The sequence below is a fragment of the Megalopta genalis genome, chromosome 6 (assembly GCF_051020955.1).
Source record: "Megalopta genalis isolate 19385.01 chromosome 6, iyMegGena1_principal, whole genome shotgun sequence".
In the NCBI taxonomy this organism is placed as follows: domain Eukaryota; kingdom Metazoa; phylum Arthropoda; class Insecta; order Hymenoptera; family Halictidae; genus Megalopta; species Megalopta genalis.
In genome coordinates, this window is record NC_135018.1 from 10,978,214 (window position 1) to 11,005,268 (window position 27,055).

Genomic DNA, 27,055 nt, shown 5'->3' on the forward strand with positions numbered 1-27,055 from the left:
AACAACCCGATAATTCCGTCACTCGTGTACGGGTGTCGCGACAGTCAAAGTGTTGCGAGCTTGAAAATTACTCATACATTCGGTTGCTACGAGAAGGGTTAAATGTAATGACATGCTTAGCAACTCTTTGTATACCTGTGAACTCTATTACCCTAACGGTGGATGTGGCATGATATAAATAACGAAAGTAGCTGTTACCTTCAAAAGGAGAAGGGCGACGGTATTTCAAGCCCGCCACACTTGTATGGAAATAAATAAAAATAGTAAAGGGGAGTCATTATTTTGTAATCAAAATCTGTATATTTGGTTATAAGTTATAATTTGCATTTGCTATATAAATAAATTAGGTACGCCTCTGGTAGTACTTCATATTTTCTGAAATTTCAAGATTCTTCGTCGATCGACTTCTTTTAGACAAATGCAACTTAGGTAATTTTTAACATTGCAATTTGGAAACTGTTTGTAACAATGGCTTCATTCTTTTTCAGGAGGCAACAACTTGAACAGTATTGCGAGTCTGACTCACGTCGTAATGCGGTGGAAGATGATAGGCAAGATGTTGGGGCCAACCCGGAAAAAATCAAAGTAAGCGTGAATATAATTGTTTCATAATCAGCTTCAAATTTTTAAATACGTATCGTATTATCGCGTTACGCAAACACATGGTACACGAAACCAGAGCTAATTTCGAAAAATTAATAAAATAGCTTCATTTTAATTTTTTTTATACAAAATACATTTATCAAAAATAAAGCGACTTGCACTAATACGGAATAAGTGTGTATCGTTTGAAATACTGTAATATTGGAAAAATACGAGAGACCATTTTACTTATTGAAAAATATCCATCTTCTTTTTGTAGTACATTTTACTTCCATGCTATGCTTCCCCCAGGAATTCTGTTATTTTTACCTGTTTGCATTCTCTTGAGACATCTTCATATATTTCCAGGCGTGAAAATCTCCTCGACGCATTCTTATGCAATTTTCCCTTGTACTTTGTGCTTTTTTTAAAGTAAAAATACCATGTTATACCGAGAGTTCTCCCAAGTCTCTAACTGCGTTAAAGCAGATCCGTTTTGGAGGAATACTGTACTACAGGACTCGCGCCTTCTTATCATAATTTCTCGTTCACATATTTTCTTATGACAATACGTTTCTTTCTTACATTCGAATGAAATGCAATGTTTTTCTGTTTGTATCTTAAATCTATATTTTAAATCAATGTTTAAAAAAAAGAGTAACAAAGGTGAACACACAGTCGCCACAGTGTATGTACACCTTAAATCACAATCTCTAAATGATATCTATTTGGGTACATAATTGCGGTGATCATTTTATACGTAGAAAATCTACGGTTTTAGCGTGCAGCTTGTGGTGTACAGTCAGGCGAGCCTTTATGAAGCAACAATCTAGCTTTTCAAGAAATTATGTTCTTACACGTAGCTAATGTTACCGGCTGTTGAATCTCGAAAGCAGGACTGGTAAACTGAACCGTTTAAAACGTTTTGAATTCGACAATATTCTCGTTAACGAAAAAACATCTGGGGCATGAAACATATACCAACTGCATATATTTATTAATTTGACACGTGACTTTGAACAAGTATGCTAGGAAAGCAAAGCTCCAAGGACTAAAACTAGTTCGACGACTACTTATTCAGCTCGACATATCTACGATAGAAAAATATGCTTGTCATGTAGAAGTAAAAATGACTGTAACAATTCTGGTTTCTTTCTCTCTACGATTTCCAACTGTGTGCATAAACAATGGTTATTCATTAAAACGTTCTGTTTCAGAACACGACGCAAGATTTATTCGAGCTACTCGAGAGGGTGCAGAGTTCGCGTCTCGATGACCAACGATGCGTCCTTCCGCCATACTTCTCGCAGGTAAGGACCTCATTCGAGAACCTCGAGCCCATTCTTTAGAACGAAACCAATACCTTCTGGGAACATTAAGATGTAGAACCAACACAATTAGGGTTAGAACACGATACCGGCACCCGTATGCTCTCCAATGTATATCATCTCGCTTTGCTGGAACGTCTGGATAGAATTTCTCATATTCGTCGGAGCAGCCGGATGACGATCTCGTAAAATCATCGTCAAAATTAACGACAATTTATGTCCGTGCTCTGTTTCTCACGCTCGCGTTACATTATTTTGATCGCACCGTGTTCACGTACAACTGGTTGTTATTTTCTTGTCGAAGCTTTTGCAACAATATCGAAATTATTTTGCGCGGAAAACTCAATTCAGATTATTTGGTGAAACTTCGGTAAACTTATTTTTCGTTTAAAGTTGCTCAAATAAAAGCAATCGGATGTCTTAATCCATGCGATAAAATGGTGAAAAATCTAGATAAATCCAGCCTTGGCATCGTTATCGAGCTAGAAGGACTAATCGCTTTAAGTGCTCGGTAGGTTCGATATTAAAATGTTGTATGAAATATTGTGAAAAGTAAATCATAGTTTAAAGCTACTTAGCAAAACTACTGTTACTGTTCGACAAGAAAACAAGCCTGATAGTTTCAGTTTCGTTGCACCGTTGAAATCGTTCGATACAGAGGCTTGATTTCCATTTACGTATTTAGTGGCACCCGCAGGAGTGGAACCGGAATTCCAATCTGTCCGCCGCAAATGACTCGAAGATAAATGAACGTCATCGTCTACGGTGCGAGTATCAAAAAGGTTTAGGACGAATCGTTTGGTCACACACCGCTCGAATTTCAATCAGAATCGTCCGCTTTGTATGTCTCTCGAACGCAGTGTCTATAAAATTTTCGGTTCACCGCGCCGGTTTCGGAAGGGAAAATCCTGTCAGTCACGTGCTAAACTGCCCCAAGTTGGGGGTCAGAGTCACCGAAAACAGTTGCGGTATCCATTCATCCTGCCATCGTGCTTTCATGTCACGACGACGTATCATTTGTATCGTCGATTTTCCTATTCGTCGGCGATACAGCAAATTTCTCGAATGGTTCAGCATGACTTTGCAAAATTGAGATCTAATTTTCGATGGGTCGAGAATGAACAAATTTTGGAAAACAAATATTTAGTAGCACGATATGGTCATTAAGCAGAGAACAAGATTTCAGTAAATATACAATAAATATACGTAGCGTTTTCGTTCTAATCATTTCAAATGTGGGAAACAATATTTTAACTTAACCCATTGACAGCCACGCAAATTTAGCGCGTCTCACCATGGGTGCCACGGTTTTATTTTAAAGAAAAAACATGAAGTTTTACAAAATATAATGATATTAAGTTACTGATATAATATTGCAATGGCATTTACAGTATTTTTTTTATTGATAATCAATATGTCCTCTACACTATATACATTTTTCATTCATCCTTTCTAATAGTTCCTAACTCAAATAGCCATTTGCAGCCAATCTAAACTTGCAGCACCCACTACGAGATATCTCGTAGCTGGCAGTTTTGGTACAGACGCTTACTACGAGATATCTCGTGGTTGGCAGTCAATGGGTTAAAGCATTTTTTTACAATAAAAGTTTTGGAATAATATTTTACTTAGTACCGCTCTGAATTTTTAAAATACAATAACACACTAATACTATGAGAATTCAATTAACTTGGCATTTCCATTAAATTAACGGGAACAAATTTGCTACAGTAATAATTTATAAACTACGCGATGTAACAATGTTATGATTATTTATAAGTTTCTAAATTAATCGAAATGTGCGTAGAGTATCAATTGTGTAATGTGCGAAGAGAGATTCGCACACGTTTGTAAGACATCGAGCACATAAGATGCATTTAGTCGTGTCATGAATATGATTAGTGCATCCTATCTTTCTTCTGTAGCTATTGCATCTGTTAACCAAATGCGACATCCGTAATCATCTGCGTACCACGTGCGGTCATATCGTGAGAAATACGGATTTGCAAACGTTTCCTCAACTCCAGATGTTCAGGAAATCCGTTTGGTATATCAGAGATCTTCTATTGATCGATACAGTAGATTCTCCAACGGTAGATACCTACCACTGGTAAAAGGTAAGAGTAACTTACCGTCGGTAAAGTATCTTCTACGACGGTCGGTAAAGTATCTTCGGGTCGGACAAAATGAGATCTTCCTTTCCAGTAGCAACTAAGTTATTTAGTCGATACGATCATTTTTCTGTTTCTAAAGTTATTTTATAGACAATGCAATATTAATGCAGTATATATTATACATTTTGAGATATTAATTTTGCAAAAAAGTTTCGTGTAGACACAAACTACGATTCAGGGTGGAAATGCTTGCAGTTATGTTGAATCGAGTAATTCAAATTAGAACAAAATGTTTAACTTTTCTATATGTAATTTATTATCCCATACTACTGTGTGTGACAGTAATATGCTCAAGGATAGTTCAATGCATTTTTAAGTAACATTAAATTATTTGTTATTATGTAGAGAAGACAACTGTGAATTTATATTTTACATAAAAAGTCCTTGCAGATTAATTTAACGTTAATACTATAATCATCGTAGAAGCCTAGTTCCTAAATTGCTCTTTTTTTGTGTGATTGATGAAACGAAATTTATAACTATAAAAGACTGGTATTTGAATAATAGGGAGATATATATATATATATACAGTCAATATTTAAGTGGATCCGAAGGTGAAATTGTGGACATAGTATTTATTGCTGGATTGTGATTTTTGCAGAAGCAACAATACTATACATTGCTCAATTTGTTAAATCTATTAAAGATTAGCCATTTTTACGGTGTGCTAATGTAGTTATTAGAAAATTTATATAAACTTATATAAATACGTTGATATTTAATTGTACATAATTTTGATGCCTGTTTGCAAAATTGATTTTGATGATTTACCAATTCTGTTGAAACGAATATTAATATTTATAACTACGTAATTTTTGCGTTTACAAACAAGTCACACAAGTTTTGGGATACTTATAGTTTAAGACAATGCAAAAAGAATATTAATATATTTAGAGAGTTCGAAATAAAATTAACTTTAATTAAATTACTGTTTCACTTTAGTTTCACAGTCAATAGGTGCATTTGCATAAACAGCAACAGTTTGTTAATCGTATAATTTAGCAAATATAATTTAACAATGTCTTCGAAGAAAGATCATGGAACATCTTCCCGATTCGAAAAGTAGGCGATTCATAAACATTGCGTGAACGGCGAATAAAAGCTGGAAATGCGGGCCTGGGTTATTGGTAAAACACGGTGCACATGCGATCCTCAGGATGTAAGGGGGAGAAGCACGTTTCCGGCCGTGCAGGTACGCAGACCGGAAGTGCTGGTTGAACCACCATGATCGGTCGTGATGGTGTGACTTTAACCGAACGGCCGGGAAGATTTTCTGATTTCTGGCCTGCTCGTTGCCCGTGAAGATCGTAGATTCGAGTTTGACGACGTTCACGGTACACAACGGGTTATTGTACCCCCGCTTTTACGTGGGAATGACCCCGAAACCAGTCTGTAACCGAAGTCGAACTTGACATCGTTACGCTTTCAGCACATTATGAAATTGCTATCGTGCCACAAAAAGCCATTATTATCGTACATAAAATACGCTGACTTTAAATTATTCATCGCGATGCCACAGACACGGATTACTAACACGCGTACATCTCGCATTGTGTTCGTGCATAGTATACACATATCAAGTGCTTTTATTCCCCGTCGATAATACATTGATAAACTTGAACGCGGATGGCAATGAAAACACAGAACGGGCAGTGGTTCGTAACAATGTCATAATAATATTAATCCGATAATTTCACAGATACAATTGAATAAACAAATGTTTGTTAGGTTGCGATTAGCTAAAAAATTAATAACTATTGAATAGACTGCGAATTTTATGCATTTATGGCAAAAATGTTACACTATTTTCAATTTATTAGAACTGTTAAAATAAGCAATCGATGTGGATAATTTTAATTTTGCACTAATCAAATGTATTTTTATACCGTGCAATAGTCAGTCCAGGTCTAAAATTTGAAAATGCATTTAAATTCCGGGAAACTTATGTACGATATTGAAATTGAATTTGTTTGTTTTTAATATATTTGTAATCAGTTACATACTATCAAATTTGATCGATGCGAAACGGGAAGACCGCGGAATACGATGATTCATAGAAAGCTGAATAGATTTCTTGTTATTGGTGACTTCGTTTATCTGGTAGATAATGTTAGCCTGGAAAATCTGATAAACGAAACCGAATTTCATACTTGGTGTTTGGTACGTTTCTGCGGTTGTGTATTCAAGCATTATCATAACAGAGAGTCTCTGTACTGGAACCACTGCCGATTTTCTCCATGTCAGTAAGTAAATTTTTGAAATATTTATCTGTGATGGCCTATAAAAAGGATCTCATATGATATTGCTTCTACAAATAAATGTTATTTTGTATTTCTAGTAACTACAGCAAATTCTATAATCCTTTAAAATGCTTTATTATTTGGCAAAGAGAATCAAAATGGAATTCTATCTTCCAAATTCTATCCTATGAAAAATGATAGAGCTGAAAATATTATATAATTACAACTAGTAGATGTGTGTGATCAAAAAATGACGAACTAACAATCGTAAGACTTCAATTATTAATTCCTTAAAAACTCTTCAGCGATTATAATTCTGACTTGGATAAAATTAAATCAGCAACCCAATGAATACATTCTTGTAGATTAACCATTTGCAGTCGAATGGCGACTCTGAGGCACCACTAATCTTTGTTATATCACCTTTTAGAATAATTTTGACATTAACAAAGTTTACATTTGAAAAATTGTTAAGAGTGTAACTGTTGCGCGAGTCCCAAGAGTCAATTTTCATATATGCATAAAATGCATTTTCTCATATAGAATAGAAACACTGTAAGTCGGAAAAATGATTTTATATTTTCTGTTGAAATAGCTTCGACCGCAAAGGGTTAAAAATGGCGAAGCTGGAAATATTGTATAATTACTATTACTTGATGTAACTGATCAAAAAGGACAAGCTAACGATAATAAAACAGCAATGCGATTATTAATTTTTTAAAAATTATTCAGCGATTATAGTTCTGACTTCGATCAAAATTATTCAGCAACCCAACAACCACGTTTACGTAAGCAATTTTGGAAATAGATCGCGTTAATTACTCGTTAAATAAGCTCACTAACAGTTTCGTTGATATAATAGATTTTGCGTAAACACTCAAACTTAAAATCCGAGCGGTAAGTCGTCAAGAGAATGTACCTATGAAAAAATTATTCCAGATTAGCGAGGAGAATGTAACCCGTCGATACTTGCTCGAATCGTTCCCAGGGAAAACATTTGTGCATGGACAGATACGTGGGATTCCACACGTTGCCTCTTCTCGATAGTAATTCAAATCGCGCGCAGCTGTCCGTTATCTCGGATTTAAACCGCGTGATGTAAGAGTAAAAAAAAAAAGAGACGAATCCGATATCAATATCTATTCATTCCGACCGATGAAATTTTCATTGATACGAAACTGTTTCTGCTTTAAACGGTCGTTCGAGCGTCGTTGAATCGTACACGGCGAACAAACTTTCGAAATTCAGTTTGCTGACCGTTTGTCCCAACAGACAGACTCGGTTGAAAATCGGGCGAAAGTTCAAAAATTTAGACACTAACCACGCAATCTTATCTATCGTAAATAATTTGAAGATCGTGCAAATGGTTTTTTCATTCATTAATGATGTTGTTGAAAGTTATACCGGTTCTAGCAGCGTGATCTCCAACAAATGAGCCGTTTATTTTGAAAGTGGCATAAGTCACTTTGTTTTTAAGTCGATATATTTAAGGGTTTGCGTTTTAACACGTTTCAAAATATGGATGCTAACTTTCGAGAAGATTTACTTGTATTCGTTGTCTCAGGATACTGATATTTTTCTCGGTATAAATAATTTCGTAAAAACATTAAAAAATCACCACTTTCCATTACGGTAAAGTCACTTATGCCACTTTCAAAATAAACGGCTCGAATGTTTCCAGTACGGTGAAACAGCTGTTGCGGTTTATATTAATGCGAAAAGCACCAAAATTTTTACTATCGAAGTTGGAGTCGACAAAGAACATCAAAAATAGAAAATTGCAGAGTTTAATTCTTCGCACATTGAATTATAATAGGTGTCTCATCACAATCATTTTAAGTTGGCGATATTTTGCAGATCATAGTAGAGATGACTTGTCCTCTCTAGAAAATATAAATTAACGTAGACATTTCATTATATCGTACTGTTTCGACAAAAGTGTGGTAACTCAAGACAGGTATGTTTACCAGGCGAAATTAGAAAAATGGACACCTTTTAAAACACAATATTTTTAAAATAGCACCGCGTGGCTTGAATTTTTTTGCGATACCAGACTGACAAATTTACTAAACAATGAGTAAACAATTTTTTGCAAAAATCGCAATTGGTTGTAACAACAGGAAAAGATATAAAAATCTGCAGATTTCTCGCAGTTGTCGGTCGAAAATCGTCAAATATGCAAAAATTTGTTAACGTATTGCCGAGTAAACTAATCCGTCTAACATCTCAATAAAACTCAAGTCGTTTGGTCTAATTTTAAAAATGTTACTATACACGTTAAGGGGTGTCCGAATAATATCATTACTCGCTGTATTTCTACAATACAAAACAGTAAAATAAATTGCGCAAAGTACCATAATGGAGATAAGTGAAGATTTTCATCATTGTTCAAGAAATGCCAACATTGTCGTATAGCGACAACTTGTAAATCATATTTCCAGAGTTCTATAATTATCGCAAATACGTTAAAAATATTATTTTCTCAAGAAAGAGTCGAAATAAGTGAAAATCCAGTTCACCAGCTAAGGGTTGCGAGAAGGTTAACGTTAACGAGAAGGTTAACGTGAGGTCGTACCGTCTAGAGCCGAGTGGCGTCGTTTTCGGGCGCAGGAAGTTGGGTAAAATAATGAAAGAGGTGGACACAAAGGAATGGGAAGCCTCAGTACCTGCCAGCTTACCGGCAACGAAATAAGTCGACCACGAAATGACATCCGCTCTCCTGGCAGTCTTCCTCCGCCATGACAGCCTGTTTCCTCTCGGTTTCACCTTCCTCCACCTGTCGTTACCTTCAAACACGGCAGAATTCGTACCGACCCGCCGCCGTCCGGTTAACGGAAACGCCGGACCTAACCGTATGATCTTATTCTTGGCATGTGTGTTCGCCAAAGAAAGCTGCTCGTGTATCTTGTTTTCCTGACTTTTCGGCATGTCTCTTTGTCAAATATTGTTATTGCCGATCTTTGCGTATGTCCAGCTTTAAGTTAATTTTTGAGCATTCAGTAGAATCTCGATTGTACCCGGCCTCGATCTAATCAATCTGCTCGATCTAAAAATCTAAGAAAACCCATATGGAAAATGATTTACTACAGAAATGAAAAAAGATAAAATCTGGTTATGTAACAACTATTGGATTGGCAACTAAGTAATTGCCGATTTCGGTTATAGATGTCTCTCACTCCCATTTTTATGATATCCGTAAATGTTATATTATAAAATTATTATTATTATTATTATGTTATTTTTTATTATCCGTGAATGTTAGCAACTGGACGAATTGAATGCAGCGGTCAAGGAAAAGCGACCAGAATTGGTCAATCGTAAAGGTGTCATTTTCCAGCAGGACAATGCTAGGCCGCACACGTCTTTGTCCACTCGGCAAAAATTGTTGGATATTGGTTGGGAATTGATGTTACACCCAGCATATAGCCCTGATCTCGCGCCATCGGATTACCACTTATTTCGATCCCTGGACAACTCCCTTCGTGGTAAAACTTTTAACGATGATGACGCTGTAAAATCTCGCTTAACTCAGTTTTTGGCCGAAAAGGATCAGACTTTCTACGAGCGTGGAATTTTCAAGTTGTCAGAGAGATGGCAAAAGGTCATCGAACGAAATGGAAAATACATTACAGATTAAACTTCGTTCCAAGTAAAAAAAATTTTTCATTTCATTGAACAAATCGGCAATTACTTAGTTGCCAACCCAATATTTTATTATTCGAACATGCATCCACTTAGCCCTGGAAGTCTATGGATATTTTAGTAAGTTTCTCACTAAGCGTTGTCTTCTCTTATTATGTATTCTTTATTTGAACATTGTTCATACTGTAAACACACTAGATAGGATTTTATAGAGCATCATTCAAATTTTTAACGTGAATACGTTACAATTTGTAATATGTAACAATTTAAACAAAATTTCACGTATCAATGTACGATATAACTGTATTAGGAACAGTAACATACAAGTTTCTTCGAATTTCAATTGAACGGTATATTCGTAATATTTTTAATTTTCGTGATCTTCAATTCAGATCTAAACCCGGAAAGTGAGATTAAACAACGGAAATGATCATTTGGACTATTTCATTATCTGTGTACACTGTGACTAATTTTAAGTCAAGATATGCCTTTCGTAGAAAGTATCACACGTACAGAACAGTAAAATGTAATGTGTTTTCTTTACGTAACTATCCCGTACATCGAAACAATTACAAAATGAAAAGCATGATGAAATTGTTCAATAATAAGTGAAAAGAAAATGAAAACGATCATTTTCACGGTGTACAGTAGAGCGAAGTCGAATTAATATGATTATGTGAATAGAAATCCGCGAAGATCGTTAACCCTCTATGAATAATGTTTGCAAATGTCTAACGTTTTTGTTCTTGGTAGCTGACTTTGTTTTCCACTGTCATGAATGTTTAATCGCAGGATCTGTTCACTGCTAATCAAGTTGCGTTTCTAGTAAGTCGTCCTTGAAAGATAAACGCAAATGATAGACACAAATTGCTACTGTAGTCTGTGAAGAGAATTATTTCTCGCTACTGGAACATCGTATTTCACGTATTCAGTAAAATATGTATCTCTGTGCGTTAGTTATTAAATCGAGAGTTGATCTGATTCATCTCGATATTCGTTGGACTATAAAAATGAAGTGTATTCACTGTCGGTATTGCTTGGAATTGGATCATTGCATCGATCCGAGATCTCTATCTCCCTCTACACAAACGATGTATCACTGAAAATCAATCTGCATTAATGAGCATCTATCTGACTATTTTAGATAGGTTGAAATAGAAAATATCTAAAAGAAATTGCTGTTGCGAACTGAATTTCCTGCATTTAAAAATTTCCTGTAATATATTCCTTCATTGCTCGTTATTCGATTGGTGACAGAATGTTTATGTTGCATTTGAATTCGAATTCGAATCGCTTCGATTTAATTTTTACCAATTAAGTTCACATCTTCATTCATTAGAATTACATTTTAACAGCTGTATGTTTCTGTGACGTTTATTTTCACCTTTCACCCATCTTTGCAAGCCGTCGTAAGCAAGTTGGGACGCAAATGGATTTCCTCAGTTTAGATAACTAACAGAAAGTAAACAGAATTATTTTGAAATAATTCTTTCGATGCTACGCGTTCTCTTCGGCTGAGCCCTCAAAAGTAGATGAAACAAATAACCTACAGAGTAGACTTGATAGGTAGAGAAACAATTCCACGTTTACCACCATTAATTCCCGTAACGTCATCATATCTATAATGAATCAATAGCTAAATTGTAGAAGATCAGTGAACGCAGGTGTAGTGCAGAATTTCAATGTTCTATACGCAATCCTTTATATCCTGACGTCATTTGCATTCTCTCTCTCTCTCTCTCTCTCTCTCCCTCTCTCTCTCTCTCTCTCTCTCTCTCTCTCTCTCTCTCTCTCTCTCTCTCTCTCACTCTCTAAAGTAAAGCAAAGCTTGGATTAATTTAATCGCCATACACACTTGCATCTTGATAATTGCACAATGCGATTATACTCAACAATTTGCTAATGATATTGTAATGCTCGTAGCGAGTATCTAATAAAATAAAGGTAACAATTAAAATTAAAAATAATCATTTCTACGTCATACTTGTAGTTTGAATTTAGTTTGATATTGTTAACTGCCACAGATAAATTGATTTTGCAATAAATACTTCTCTTGAAAATAGTAAAAATCGATATATTCCCACTACAGCAAAATGAAAAGTTTCGTTTAAACTAAATCTTAAATGTTTCAATTTTGAATCACCAAATTATAATAAAACAATACATATGTATTTTGTTTCCAAATGCTGCCGTTATATCTCTTGACGATGTTTGTGATCACACACTCTCAACTTCTATCAGCAATTTTTCAAAACATAGTTTTGAAGATACTTTTTGTAGAGCTATTATTTCTATTGTGCCGAATGTAACAGCAATTTATGCAATGAAATTGTTGTAAATATAAAACTATGAGTAAAATGCCAGTTGTTGACGAAAAAATGTTCTGAGCAGCTTACGTTCAATATAATTGAGAAACTAGCGTGATCATTATAAGAATTAATAGTCGATGCATTAACGGATGCGTAGCATCCTTTCATGAAACTTTCTAAGCCCCATAAATATCAAAATTCCGTAATATCACGAAAAACTAACGACCCCAGTGGTAAAAATAATATAAAACTTTTTATTCGGTCGTAATTGAGAGGGAAACGAAAACGCGAGGAGAATCGAGCTGACACGCTCGATGGTCGTTGGCTAAATGTGTCCACCCTTCGAGGGATTGTATCTCCCGCGTAACAAATTTCGCTTTGTTCCAGTAACGAAACTTAAAAATATCCAACAACAAATATTTTCGTGTACAGAAATCATTTAGGACACATTTCTGATAGAATTACAGCTACAAAGAAATATTGATTGATATACATAGAGTGGTCCTCAAAAGTGTTACCTTTTAAAACGCAATAACTTTTTTAAAACTGGACTAAGTGATCTGAATTTCTTTTAGATGATAGCGGGACTAGTCGACCAGACAGTGACCAAAATGCTTTTTTCAAGTTTTGCTATTATTATATTTTGCTATTACAAATTAAAGATGGCAAAATCGCAGTTTTATCACGATTTTGACCAAAAACTGGAAGAAATATGCAGTTTTTTAAATCTTTCAACGTTTGTACCTTAATTCCGGGTTAACCGATTTCGATCAAATTTTCAGCATGCATACAAGTTATCGAAATCTACAAGAGGCATTTTTAAAATTTTTGTTATAGATTCAGATAAAAAAGTTAAAAGACGAGAGTTTTTTATTTTCTTTTGTCACCCCAAGTAATAGCAAAATTAAAAAAAGAAGGCATTTTAGTCAAAATTTAGTAGACTAGTCCCGTTATTACCTAAAAAAAAATTCAAGTCACTCAGTCTAGTTTTAAAAAAGTTATTGCGTTTTAGAAGGTGTAAATTCATTGTTAATAATAGATTGGAATAGTGTAAAAAGCTATAATTCAGAAAATGTTTAACGAACTTTTTGTTTTAATCTTTATTACTTTTCCTCGTACTATATTATTTGTACTTTACGTTAAGTTTATTCCTAGATTTAGATATACATATTATTGTTATTGTTATTACATAAATTTAATTTACGGATGAGCATACTCTAATTACAAATAGTTTCAATAATACTTTGTATATTTCAATTGTACTATGAAATACTAATACAAATCAAATATACGTATCTAATTAAAAAGTTCAATGAAGTTTATCTTAAACTATTGCTCCATGCATTTATGATAAAAGATAATTATACGTAGTATTTAAACACTTCGGAATTGTTTATTACGAAAAGAATGTACATCTTGAAGATGTATTAAAACGCAGCTATCAAACAAGGAGAACGGTACAAAAATAAGAATGCCACAATTACGAACATAAAAGATTAAATTGTCAAGAACTGACGAGTCGGTTACGAGTCATAAAGCGCTACGCGCGGCGGAATAGTTTCGGTTTCTATAATAATACCGTGAAGAAAGCGTGTAAAATACTTCATTCTTAATAACAAACCACGACACGAACTGAAAATGTTAAGAAACATTTGATAAATTGTCTGACCGTTACCATTTGGAAAAAATATTCTACTTTTCGTTCGACTTATTATTCTTCCTGCCATTAAAAATCAGAATTAAGTATTTAGCGTATACATATACATATACATATTTACCATTATCAAGAATGTACGGTATATTACTTTAAGCAAAAATATTTAAAATTATGCGAGTCCCATTTTTTTAACAAGGTCCTTTAGAAATGTCTTATTAACTGACACGTATCAAGTCGCTCTGATAATTGGAAACCAAGGAATTAATTAGCTCCTTTATTAATATAGACACGACTATGGCGTGGCTACGGTGTGAATCAAAATAAATAAAATATCTCGTTTTAAAACAAGCGTGTTAAAATTACGAACGTGTTTCTTATTTATTCGTTCGTAATTTTATTTTCAATAGAGAAGTCCGGTTTCTTTTCTCTAGGACGAGTACACTCATTGTTAACTCTTTTGATGTTTGTGTCGAGTATATTTGTCACGAAAAAATAGCTTGAATGACAAAAGCTATGGACACAGACATAAGCATCGAAGGGATTTAAAGGGGCGAATATACTCGTGATGCAGAAAATAAAGCGATGTTCGCCATTCAATACGGAATTACTAGCTGTATACGACGTGTATACGCGTCATAAAGAAATGGCAATTCTACGTCTTCCAACAAGAATACTTCTACGTTTTAGGTGGAAATGCTTGTGAAACATATTCATAAATTTCGCACATTTTAGAATATTTCTAGAACAACTTGCCGAAAGAAACTCCATCCAGCGTGATCGATAAAAGAAAAACGCGTATAAAATTGATCTTAAAAATAGATCAACTAAAATTCATGTGAAGCTAAAACCATATTCGTAATTTAGACAAATTTTAAAACACTTTACTGCGGTCGTCGAGCATACTCGTCGCCGCGTAAAACTAATTGAACGCACAAGCTCAAAACGAAGTGGAACAGTTGACCGATTAAATGTAAAATCGTTATCTGTGCCTATGACGGATAAACACAACCCAAATATCAAAAGGGTTAAGAACTCAGTCATTTCGAAACTTTCAGATAAAAAAAGTTTCTTCATTAATTTGAAATGTAGTGCGTAATAATCGATGGATTGTTAATCGCAGGAGTGCGAGAGAAAAAGAAAGAGAAAAAAGAAAAGATCGAAGTTCCCGTGGAATCGAGTTTACGCGCTCGATGGCGACCATGGCAACGTTTGTTCACGGTACGACAGCAGGATGTTGAAGCGATCGGGTCGCGCGGGTTGCGGGACGTGGCGGGTGAAGGGGGCAAAAAAGGTGGGGGTTGAGCGGCCGCGGAGAGGGGCGGTGGGGAAAGGTGGAGAAGCAGGGATAGCAGACGAGGCAAGCCTCTCGAACGGTACGGTCTCGGTTTGACGCTAGTCGCGTTTCTACAGTTCTACGTAGCCGAAGTGTCTGCACGCGCGTTGTTCCCTCTTTCCTTTTTTTTTCCAACGGCCGCGACTCCGCTCGGTGTGTCCGGTTTTGTTTGTGCGCGTGCGAGTGTACACGAGATCCTTTCTGGCGAACGCGCCCACGGTGTAAACACTTTCTATTCTGACCTCGCTCGGTAGATCGAAACGTGGGCGACACGAACAGAGGTGGCCGGAGAGAGACCAGCCATCAGGAAAAGAGTGACACGCATACAGATCCGCTGACCGTTCGGCGGCGAATCGAGCTTTTATCCAGCGGTTGAATCGCGAGATCGAATTACGAGAATGACAGTGAACGTCAGGGTCGGAACAGATTATCGCGTGTCCAAGCCTCCGGTGAACCACGATCGAATGGGATCCTAGTTCGTCGGTGTGCGGCTGTACGCGGAGGACACGCGCGTGTAATGTCAGTGAAGAAGGCACGCTAACTCACCGAGAGGCTCCGCGGCGAAAGGCGAAAGTTTTTGTGGTGACCCCGGTGCTGAACAAACTCCTGTCTCTTCACGGAGGGCCTGGCTAACGTGTTGCGCTTCGAAAGCGTTTTATCTTCGCACGGTTTCTCGCGAGGACGACCAGAAGAGCGGCACGTATGTCTTGCTCGAGGTCCGGCTTCATTTGCATCCCGTCGAGGAGAGTCTATTATTTCAAGGATCGGTGCAGGCTCTACACCATAAAGGGTGCAACAGGACACTCGCGTTAGGTTAGGTCGGAGCGGCGGAGATCGAACTGGTTCCCCGTAGCGCGGACCTCGAGAAGATACGGCTGAGTTTGGTGGTCTCTTCGATCGAATCGAGGATACAGTAGACGGTTATGATGGGTGTATTGAGGTGGAGGCACGATCTCAGATCGGATGCCGGCCAACAGCAACAACAACGGCCAAACACAGACCGGTCTTCGACAGGACACAATAATCATGCGCACGCGCACCCTCACACGCACACGTTGCCGAAACTTATATCGCAGGTGAGTTTTTCCCGCGCTCTTTGCTCTACCGCGCGTCCTGATCAAACTCGATTTCGGGGTTAAGTAATGTTTACAGGGAAAGATTCCAAATACTGGTTGCAAATATTGGTACTAACCCTACCAGATAGTAAAAGTTGGCGGCATGTTTTGGTCACAATATTATCATGCTCATTTGGCTAATAGTGATAGGAATGGTGTTAAATGTTGCACAATTTTGTTGAGATAATATTAGGGGGGCCGGAAAGTTATGTCGTTTGTTTACATTAAATTCAAACAGATAAATATGCGCAGAAACGACATTACTTTGCGGCCCCCCTAATATTTAACCCTCAAAGAGTCAGATAGACAATATATTGCCTCGAGTCATGACGATACCGCTCGTGACATATAATAATTTTTAGAATAAAACTACTGATTTATATGAGCAAATGTGCCGGTCCCCTACAGGTTAAAATACATTTTTGTATTAATAATTTGGAGTGCGGAAGAAGAAACATTGTGATAATATAGACTAAATAAAAGAAATGACATTGTTTATGCAAGAAATTTTAATACCATCATTTATTTTCAGTTTAAATGCGAACATTTGCATAAACAAAAGTTCTACTTTAGAGTAACGTATCTTAATATTTAAATACAATTTTAACCGTTACAAGGTTTCGAAGATTTCGTGATAGTCGTGGCTACTATCTTAGAATCAACGTTGGTCTTATTAGCCACCACTGTTTCAATCAATTGAAAAATTAGAGTTCATTGGAATCCCATTGAAACCTAAGTCCCTCCTCTCGAGGATTAAGCACATTCTGCAGAAGATAAAATATATGATTTACTGTATATCATTTTAAATGTTTGACTCGGCATTGCCTAATTCTACTTCTCATTCTTCTAATTCTCTCGAACATGTTAAGAGGAAATTCGGACTCTTTGGCTGATATTAACTTACGACGTTGTATGTTACCATCGTCATTCTTCTTTTTCCTAGCTCTTGAGATTAGGATAGGCTTTCCTTTGGATTAGGGGACTGTTTATCGTTTGAATCTGATGTGCGAAGGCAGAGTCTGTATTGCCGACAGATGTATAACGGTGAATAGGAAACATGCGGACTACTGGTACTTTTAGCTTCCATTTTACGAATTGGTGTGTCCGTTCCGACCAGAACTTTCATGCAGATTTATGTACAATACGTATACGTCCCGTTGGTTTTTTGGTATTATTGTGGACACTTTTATATTCGATTATTTAATTTTTAACTTGAAAATAGGTGTGTTGTGAAAGCCGTGATTTAAGAAAATAATAGGTACAGTAATGTCTCTCTAATTGACGCTCAGATTGTCAGAAAAATGGACAATTTGGGAAGAGGAGATACGATTGTTCGAGCCTTGTAGCTCGTTTTTTACAGTCGTTAATAATTCGTAACCATAAAAAACGAACCGCGAGGCTCGAACAATCGTGTCTCCTCTTCCCAAATTGTCCATTTTTGTGCACAATCTTAGCGTCAATTAGAGAGACATTACTGTATTACTTTATACACATAAGATGTACGTGGATTATTATAATTATAATTCATTGATTATGCACAGCACGTGACACACTCACTCAAATCGCATCGATTCTAACACACACACACACACACACACACTAATATAAATGTTAGAATTAGTTGTGCAGAGAAGGATTGAAATATCGATGAAAAATCATGTGTTGAATTTTCAATATAAAAATTAATTATAGTCGATTGTTATGATCAATATTCCACATATAATTTTACTTGGTCACCAGAAAATCGTTTTTTAAATCAATATATATCTCAACCATTTTCACAATATTATATAAATATTAATGTGGTTCAAAGTGGAAGAAAGATGAGAGATCATTTAAAAAAAAGTAATAAATCTTGAAGTTAGAGTCTTTGGGACATTGATGGTACTTTACCCTTCGGTTCAATAGCCATGTACTTTAGAAACGTTCATCTCACGTTTCATTTTCGGCTTCGCGGTCTCCTCAGGCGCAAACACGCGAGCTGAATACACACGAAAGTTGACAAATGGACCACACGATGTGACGCTCATCGATTTCGAAAATACACCGTCGAAAAGCAATGGTTAGATTTTCAATTCTCACTCACATCAACTTAATCAAGTTAGAGCTTCATTTCTGCTTAGTAATGTAAGACAAGTGCAAATCAATTATAACGTTAAAATGGTGTCGATAGTTTTTTGAGGGTTTACTGAAATTTCTTTGATAGTAAACACAAAATTATCTTCATCAATTGCAACAAACATAACTCAAATAGAAATTCCTTCTGTAATAATTTCAATGAGTTGAAAATAATACATAAATGTCCTTAAATTCTTTGAATAATTTTGTATTAAATTTCTTGATTCGAATGCCTAAAATGTGCAGTTTACAGATCACTTTAGGGTAACTGAAAAATATGTAAGTCAAATATTAGCCATAGAATTGTAAAATATTTTTTTATTTGCTTTTATTCGATTGATTCTAGTATTGCGTACTGAAAAGTGCACGAGTGTTGGGTACCTAAACAAGGTTCTTAACATCAGTATCGACAAGTATGTTCATTCACGACGGAATCATATAAATAGGTTCCGTATTAATAGACCTTATGAGAAAGTGTTTAAAACATGGTTAGAAAAGTTCAAAGGGGCACACAAAATAATAGAAAAAGAGTTCCTGTTGCAGATTTTTCAGGGGCTTCTCGTTCACTGGCACACCTTCAAATATCATTGCACTTTTGTCTCCTATTTCGTAAAGAACTGTAGAACATATTGTACGGAAAATTCCATACGTACAAAAACTGCCAAATGTCATTTAAATTGCTAAAATTGTGTTTATTAGCGAAAACTTCTGAAGGCTGCTAACAGGACACAATATGTAATTACCTCCTCTACCCTACTTTTCTATACTTCAAATGATTCACCAGCCTAAAAATACTACATTGGTTAAGCACAACTTTTTACAATTATGAAGCTATCATATAGATTTACATATCTATCTGTAGCGAAAAGAATAAAGATGTCTGAAAAGTGAAATGTCGGCAAACCTTACATTAGTAACTAGTTATCGCCTCTCACACTGTAGACGTCGTTTCCCACGATCAAAACTAAAAAAAAAAACTAAAGCATTTTCCTTTTAATCGCACATCACTTCACATTCGTAGTACAAAATTGTATGAAATGAACGTCGAATTTACGAAGATTGATTACCACCTGACGGATAGAACGTTGCATTTTTAGATTAATAGTTGCACTATTAACGTTGTTTACAACAATTCTAAGGAGCTTTATTCAGCAATTTCTCAGAACATATTTTTGAAGATATTACTTGCAGTCTTAATAAGCCTTTCCGTTGTTCCCAATGTAACAGCAATTTATTGTATCTAATTGCCGAAAATTCGGTAATTAAGATAACGATGTAAGTACGCTTGGTGAAAATTGACCCAGACGCCGCCTTGCGAGGGTTAATATACCGTGGGCATCATCGATTAACGAATGCAGTCCCGCAAATGTTTAAAATGTCAGAGGGACGTTCAGAATGACTTGATAATTGCACCGTTCCACTACCGTTGCTCCATAATAGCTGATAACCGAACCGGTAAATGGAATAATCGTTGAACCGTCACGCGCAAGAGGTTCGCGATTCACCGGCATTCTGGCTCGAGCCTAGCCGCGATCTTAATTCCCGGGTTCCGTGTATCGTTTGCTTCCGCGTGTATCCTTTTCGTGCGTTAAACGTTCCGCCACGTCGGTGAAGAGGGAAGAGCACCGTTGTTATAGTTTTTGCGCGCGAGCTTGACAATCCTTCGTAACCGCGCGAGGACGGACGAGACGCAGAAGATGAAGAGGACGAAGACGAACACCGCGATGGGCTCGAAAGGGCAGCAAAACAACAGAAAAGTATCAGAGACAGAGGGAGGACGGGATGGAAAGGTGCAGTGCCAAGAAACGAGCGCGGTAACTGTAACCACAAAGATCGGCTTCGCGGTAATTTTCCTCTAACAACCCGTTACTCCATCGTTCTGCGCCGCGAGACGCTTTAAAAAGTCCCATTTTCCCATGACCGGCCGCGCAGAGTCCGTGGGTTACGTCCTGCGCCACGGGTTGCTTGCCTGCTGGTTCTCTCTGTTCCGACTCGCCGGCACACGCATACCTAAAAATCCTTCTACACGCACATAATTGCTCGATGCCACAGGCCGGCCGGCTTCACCGAGTTAAAGACTTGATCTTCAACGAGTTACCAGCACGTGCTCCGGAGACAGGTACTTCAATTCTTGCCGAAGACGCGACCGGCCCGATTGGCAGGAATTACACTTGTCCTCGAACCAATACCCGTTTAAAGGCCTCCGAACGGCGACTTATTAACAGCCACCACTTGGTGTCGTTGCCTTTCATCGCGCTAAGTCTGCGGCTTTTGTGTCCGACGTCTTCTGGATGTATTGGTTTTGCAATTTTCATTTACGTTTACCGAGGTGTCGTTGTCAAGAAGGAAGATGGATAGTCTCATTCCGACAACCTCTATCTTCATCCTTGAACTGTATTGGCAAGTCTCTCAATTTTGATTGGTTATTTTTTCAATTTTTAACGGAAGAGCGAAGTTTTAAAGCATAACATTCGTTTTAAACCACGTTGAAACTAATCGAACTTAGAGTTATGATCGGCATTTTAATAAGATGGAAAGTAATAGCAAAGATAAAATCTGAGAATTTAAAAAATGTTAAATATACATATACAGGGTGTCCCAGGTTTTGATGTTCAAACTCTGTCAGTGTATTCTATGGCACGAAGTAAGACAGAAATGTTATGTAAACATAGGTCATATAGAGCTTCATTAAGAAATTATAACAAAAATTCAGAATAGGAATAATGATCAACTTGCTGTTACTGCGAGCATTGGCTTGAATAAATCAGCACATGCCGTGTGTTTATGTAAGCTGTGTTTATTAATACATTTCAAAATGTCTACCGTTGTTGACAAATACATGATTGACATCGATCGAAGATCGAATTTATGACCGTGCGAATTTCGTTTCTATTCTCTTTCATTTCATTTTGTGAACGAATTTTTGTTATAACTTCTTAATAAAGCTCTATATGACCTATGTTTACATAACATTTTTTTCTTACTTCGTGCCATAGAATATACTGACAAAGTTTGAACATTAAAACCGAGGACACCCTGTATAGTACCTAAGTTTCCGTGCACTGTAGACAATATGTAGTTATTTTAGCTATTTATAAAGAAATACAAGCTCGAAACATCGACAGACTTACACGGCGAGACAAAAGAGTTAAAAGTTAATTTCACTTTAAGCATTTTCAATCTGTTAAAACAATAGGAAAATATAATCAAATATCTATCTTGGAGTACGTTAAAATCTCCAAGAGCCTAAAGAAATACGTTATTGCATAATTCTCTGTAACCTAGCTCGCCAAGATGCGCAGTCTTTTGTCCCTAAAAACAATTATCTTCACACTTACCGCAGTTGTAACCTTGTACAAAGATTGTATGATGAACATGTTGGCGTCGTAAACGCATTAATTTGCAGGTCGGTAATTTAGTAAGTACATGCCCCGGCTTCAAATCGCAATTACACGGTTGCGATATTGGCTCGAGGTATATAGGATTAAAGGGAGCCGAGGTTGGTAGCAAGGAATCCCTCATAACCACAATATGTATGTATCCACATCTTTCCACTTTCCCCTATTTCCCTTCACGTGGCCAGTGACTCTCAGCAGAGTTGCGTTGCGATGTTACTTTCGTGAGACCTCGCTACACAGAGCTGACGTTGATAGGCCCTGTCTTGTGGTACCAGATGTCGGTGCAAGCATCGAAATTGGTAGCGGGGATATTGTGGGGAGCGAGAGAGAGAGAGAGAGAGAGAGAGAGAGCGAGAGAGAGTATCGAAGATCGTGGCGTTTAAATTTCTGCTCCCGACCATAGTGGTATCGTCAATTAGAGAGAGGTCTTTCACACGAAGTCGCGCGAGCCGAAGTGACTCGCAGAGAACATCGATGGGAATAGCAATGTCTGTTCGGACGAGCTCGTGAAACTTTATACATACTGCGTTTTATCCTGAGTCCATATGCATTGCGTCGTAAGCTCGCTCCTAAGCTGCGGGTATTTACGCATTTTCTGCGTAACAGAGTTGGAAAGTCAACTGCGATTTTCATTTTGTTTCATACTTTGTTCACACCGGCAGTTTTCTAATAGTTCGTTTCAAATCGGTGTTACACGGTTACGAATACATTCAAAAAATTGTCGAAAACTGCGATAATCTCGTCCATAATCTAACAAGTTATATGGATTAATATATAATGTGGCAAGTTTTCTTCAAATTATTATTTGAAAGAAAATTATCGTGCTTTTCTTCGATACAGCTCAATCATTTGAAAGATCTATTGACAGATTTCCGGTCAATGAAGTGTGAATAAAGGTGTATGTAATTTGCAAATGGAGAAATTTGGAGTACATAACGTGTATGTAAGTAACTCCAAGTTTTAAGATCATTTGTACAAATCTTCATCTTGAAACCATAAATAGATATTACAGGGTCGAAAATTATTACAGGAATTATAGTAAATTAGTGCTTGCGTATCAACATAAGGATCAAGTTTGAACAAATAATTCCATGTTGAAGAATAATAAATAATAACGTGTTGGAACACTCTGGAGTCTTTAGCGGGATAAACGGATGTCTCTTTAATTGCAGTTTCCATGAATCAGTCTCTGCAATTCTTTCTTCGTGTAAATATCCGCAGTCTACGGTCGAGTATTGGCAGTGGAATAATGTTACGCGTAATAATACGCAAATCGTTCTTCTTGAATCGAACTTCCTTGTGCGCGAACGTTTGTCGTATTCTATGACTCACTTACGCGTTTATCGATCGCACAAGTATTTTCAGATTATTCGCAATTGTTGTACAAAAACGTTTATTGTTTGAGGAATGTTTGATGACCGAGCTTTTACGATTTTGACAGCAAAATGTTCGATGCTGAGACCCTTGTCTACCGATGATGAAAACTGTTGCATTCTGAAGCAAGTTGAACCCTTTTGTGTCTTGAATCTGTTTACTTCATACTACGTTTCCTTTATCTACAACTGAATTATTGATGAAGCAAGAACGTTCGATCGAAATTTTCAACTGAAAACAGCAAACGCTGCAGCAGCTCAGCCACAAGTTGTTACAGGAAGAAGAACGTACACAATTAAATACCTGCTTTTTTAACATATCAGACTCGTAACGAGGAATTCGTCACGCCCTGAAAATAGTCGAGTCTCTCTACGTATGATTCACTGGTTCTGCCCACTTCGTATTGTCGTAGACACGGGTGTTCGATAATGATTTACATAATGGGTTGTCTGCTAACGAACTCTCCGTACTTTATTGTTGTTTTAAAACATACCGTCTTTGTGTTTCGACGCACATAGAAATGAATTTCAAGAAACTTGCACAACGGTCTAACAGACGTTGCGTAAACGTTAAAGTCGGGTGTCGATGGTGTAGCGTCGTATAAACACTTCCCCATCGAAATTCTCTATTATCTTTGAAAACAGTTTCTATAGAAATACAGAGATAGAGTCTATATCTATAGAGATACAGTATATATTTGTATCACACGTTCCGGATAAAACTGCGCCGAGCCTTCCTGATCTCGTTCTTAACGTGCAGCAACTTTTGTGGAATTATTTGCATAAAGCGAAAGCTGTTCTCGTGCTGTCTAAATTAACAACTCGAACCTCTTCCTGGCGATATCGACGAATCCGATTTATGAGCAGCATCCGTGTCGCTGGCGTTAGTTTGTCCCGTTTTCTATGAAGTTTTCTTTTGACGATCTGGCCTTTATATGGTCGCATTTTGTATCGTCGTTCTCTCGTTCACTTTCAAATGGTTCCTTTCAAGAACTCTCGAGATGCTTTCGTCTCCGGTGAACCCCGGAGCAGTCTTCAATGTTCCGCGAAAACAGTTGTGACTCACAAATGGGTATTAACTGGATTCGCCCGTTGAAATTTCTTCATTTGCATGCGCCTGATAAAAGATTAGTGCTACCCGGACATTCGCCGGAATGGGCCGTTTGCGTTGCACCGGGCGCCGCGTGGCTGCGAAACAGGCTATTCATACTGTATGATTGACCAACAGTCGATTAAATATTGTCACAGCACATAGCTACCATATACTGCAATATGTAGTGGATTTCCATTTACGAAACGGCAAATGCGTTTGCGGTTACACCAAAAATTATCAATTTATTTTTAGCTCTGTCGTGGTCGGTACGGATTTAACTGAACTGTAACTTTCGGCATTGTAATTTTCACCATCTTCGATATCTGATTTATTATCGACACGTTGCGTAACTTTTGATACCAAAAATTACATATTGAAAATCAGTGGAGAAGTTTTGGCAACTGCTCGAAACAGTGTGTAGTAACTTCAACAGATTTGATGAACGATGAACGAACGAAGTTAATGGTAATTTTCATTATCAATCTGTCGATGGTGTTTGTTAATCATATCTAGTTCCATTTACTTTCGGTAAACGAAGTCACGCGAAGGTCATAATATTGTAGGTATTTGGATCCATCTTGACCTTGACCGTAACGTGCGACGACAACATGAATATGGATACGCTTTCATTGAAAGAAGCGTAGATAACCTTAAAGCATCGTTAAACGTGAGATTTAATTATGTTTAATGAGCATCGAATGAAACGTGTACTTCGCAGTAACATTTGCGATCTGTTCTTCACTTCCGTACCATAAAAAGATCTAACAAAAATTGTACACCAAGTTTGGTGGAATCATCGTAAAGCTTCATCATTGAAATCTATGTTCGATCCAGTTATGAACAAAATTTTCCAATGTTTCTAGAGCCATTTCAACATGTTCAACAAGATAACGCGTATCTCTGGTTTTCCACCCGCTATTATTATTATTATTATTATTATTAAAACTATGTTACAAGAACATTAATCATGGATATTCAAACCTCGAAACGAGTTAGATTTATGTTCGTCCAATTTCATTTGACAAAAACTTAACAGTTTAAACTGTCACGGCTGCTATAGTTACTCACGAAAGTATTTGAACACGAAATTCCTCAAGTTAGAAAACTTGGTCGTAGAGTAATAAAGTTGAAATTAACTTTATATTTATCGAATAAGACATTGCATTTTTTATTAAAAAGTAAACAAAATGAAAGAATAAAATGTAAGATGTCTTGTTCAATAAATATAAAGTGCTTATAGATATTAAATTTATGAAACGAAAGTAAATATAAAAAAAGAATACAAAAATGATATATGTCTGACAAATATGAAATTAATTATGGCCGAAAGCAAACCAGAGGCACAGCACCTGGTCACCCCACAGTAACCGGATTCACTACCTAATTGAACTTAGTGTTTGCGACACTTTATCAAGAATTACTAAAAATTACGAAAAAAATACAGAAGTGGAAACCGAGTTAAACACAGAAGGGTTAAATAGTGGCAATTTTTCCGACTTAAGAATTTCGTGTTCAAATGCTTCCGCGGATAACTGCAGCAGTATGTATACATATATGTAGTCATACTTACCAGGCGAAACAGGTATGAAAAAGAGTATTTCGCAGCCGTAACAGTGCGGGTCGCGTACGAGTTGGCCGCAGCTTCGTTTTAAAAGGCGGTTCGTAAAAGGGGCCGCACAGCTGTTCATATAGCCGATGCTCTCCCTCTCCCTCCGTCTTTCTCCCTCTCTCTCTCCCTCTCTCTCTCTCTCTCTCTCTCTCTCTCTCTCCCTCCCTCTCCCTCTCTCTCCTTTTTTCCCTATTTTCACGTATAAGGCCCGACGTCGAAGCGACGGGGCCGCGTGCGCGCGCGCATTCATGCTCCAGAAGAGAGATTTTTCGTACATAAGTCGGCTGTCGTAACGACACGTTCCCTCGCTCGCCATATAGACAGCCAGGTGCAAACACGCCGCGCAGCTGCCAGACCGTCTGCTTTCCGGCCGACGAAATGCCGAAAAATCGATTCATCCTAGAACGGAATTGAGTTTTCGCTAGCGTGAGCATGGTTCTTCCTGCGATGGGAAAATCGATACGTTCAACTCACCTTTAACCCATTTCCAGCGTCCATACCTGCTGTCGTCCTCCGCGCTCCGTTCCCCTGGCGAAACGCGTCTGCGAATTCGCGAAACCACGTACCGTTATCCTGCTGCGGTGATGTTTAGCGGACATTTTTCGTGGGAAAAGATTCACCGGGAGCGCTTGACGATTGTTACACTGCGGTGACCGATCCAATGAATGAACACTTAAGTAATCTAATCGAGGACGAGTTTCTTTTCTTTTTATTGGTATTTTTTAAATAACGAAACTATGTAATTCCTTGGATCGGCGTTTTTCATCTTTATATATTTGTTATTCTCTCAACAATATTCACAAATTTTTACAACGAGAGATAGTTAAAATTAATGGCAGTACAGAGCCTCGTAGGCAATCGTGTAACGAAAAGATGCAAAAAACGAGGGAACAGAGAAAAATGGCAGCATTTTGAAGTGAAAATATCAATTTTTGTTGGTTTTGTTGGTCAATGGTCACATGTACGCAACGATGCTAATGTAACCTGCAGTTAACGTATCTTTCTGCATGCTTTTACCTCAGCTGTTTGTGAGATTGGTCTCTGTAGTAGTTAATTGTATGCGCAAGTTATTCGTAAACGAAGG

The 27,055-nt window shown here is 37.2% G+C and overlaps 1 protein-coding gene and 1 long non-coding RNA gene across 13 annotated transcripts in view; one reads left to right on the top strand and one right to left on the bottom strand.

The window, feature by feature from the left end:
* The window catches only part of LOC117227300 (Rap GTPase activating protein 1), a 233,194-nt gene that overhangs the window by 146,146 nt on the left and 59,993 nt on the right, over positions 1-27,055 (top strand). For 11 of the 12 annotated variants that reach the window (XM_076522810.1, XM_033482425.2, XM_076522812.1 and 8 more), the window contains 2 exons: positions 489-585; positions 1,800-1,892. In XM_076522810.1, coding sequence (XP_076378925.1) covers positions 489-585; positions 1,800-1,892 — 190 coding nt within the window. Of the gene's footprint in view, positions 1-488; positions 586-1,799; positions 1,893-15,285; positions 16,342-27,055 lie in introns of those variants that run through there. The other variant, XM_076522821.1, reaches the window with a different exon arrangement.
* On the bottom strand, positions 8,098-26,020 carry LOC117227303 (uncharacterized). Its single transcript, XR_004492045.2, has 3 exons — positions 25,933-26,020; positions 9,003-9,378; positions 8,098-8,207 (listed from the first exon to the last, which is right to left on the bottom strand). It is a non-coding gene; the product is annotated as an uncharacterized LOC117227303 (long non-coding RNA).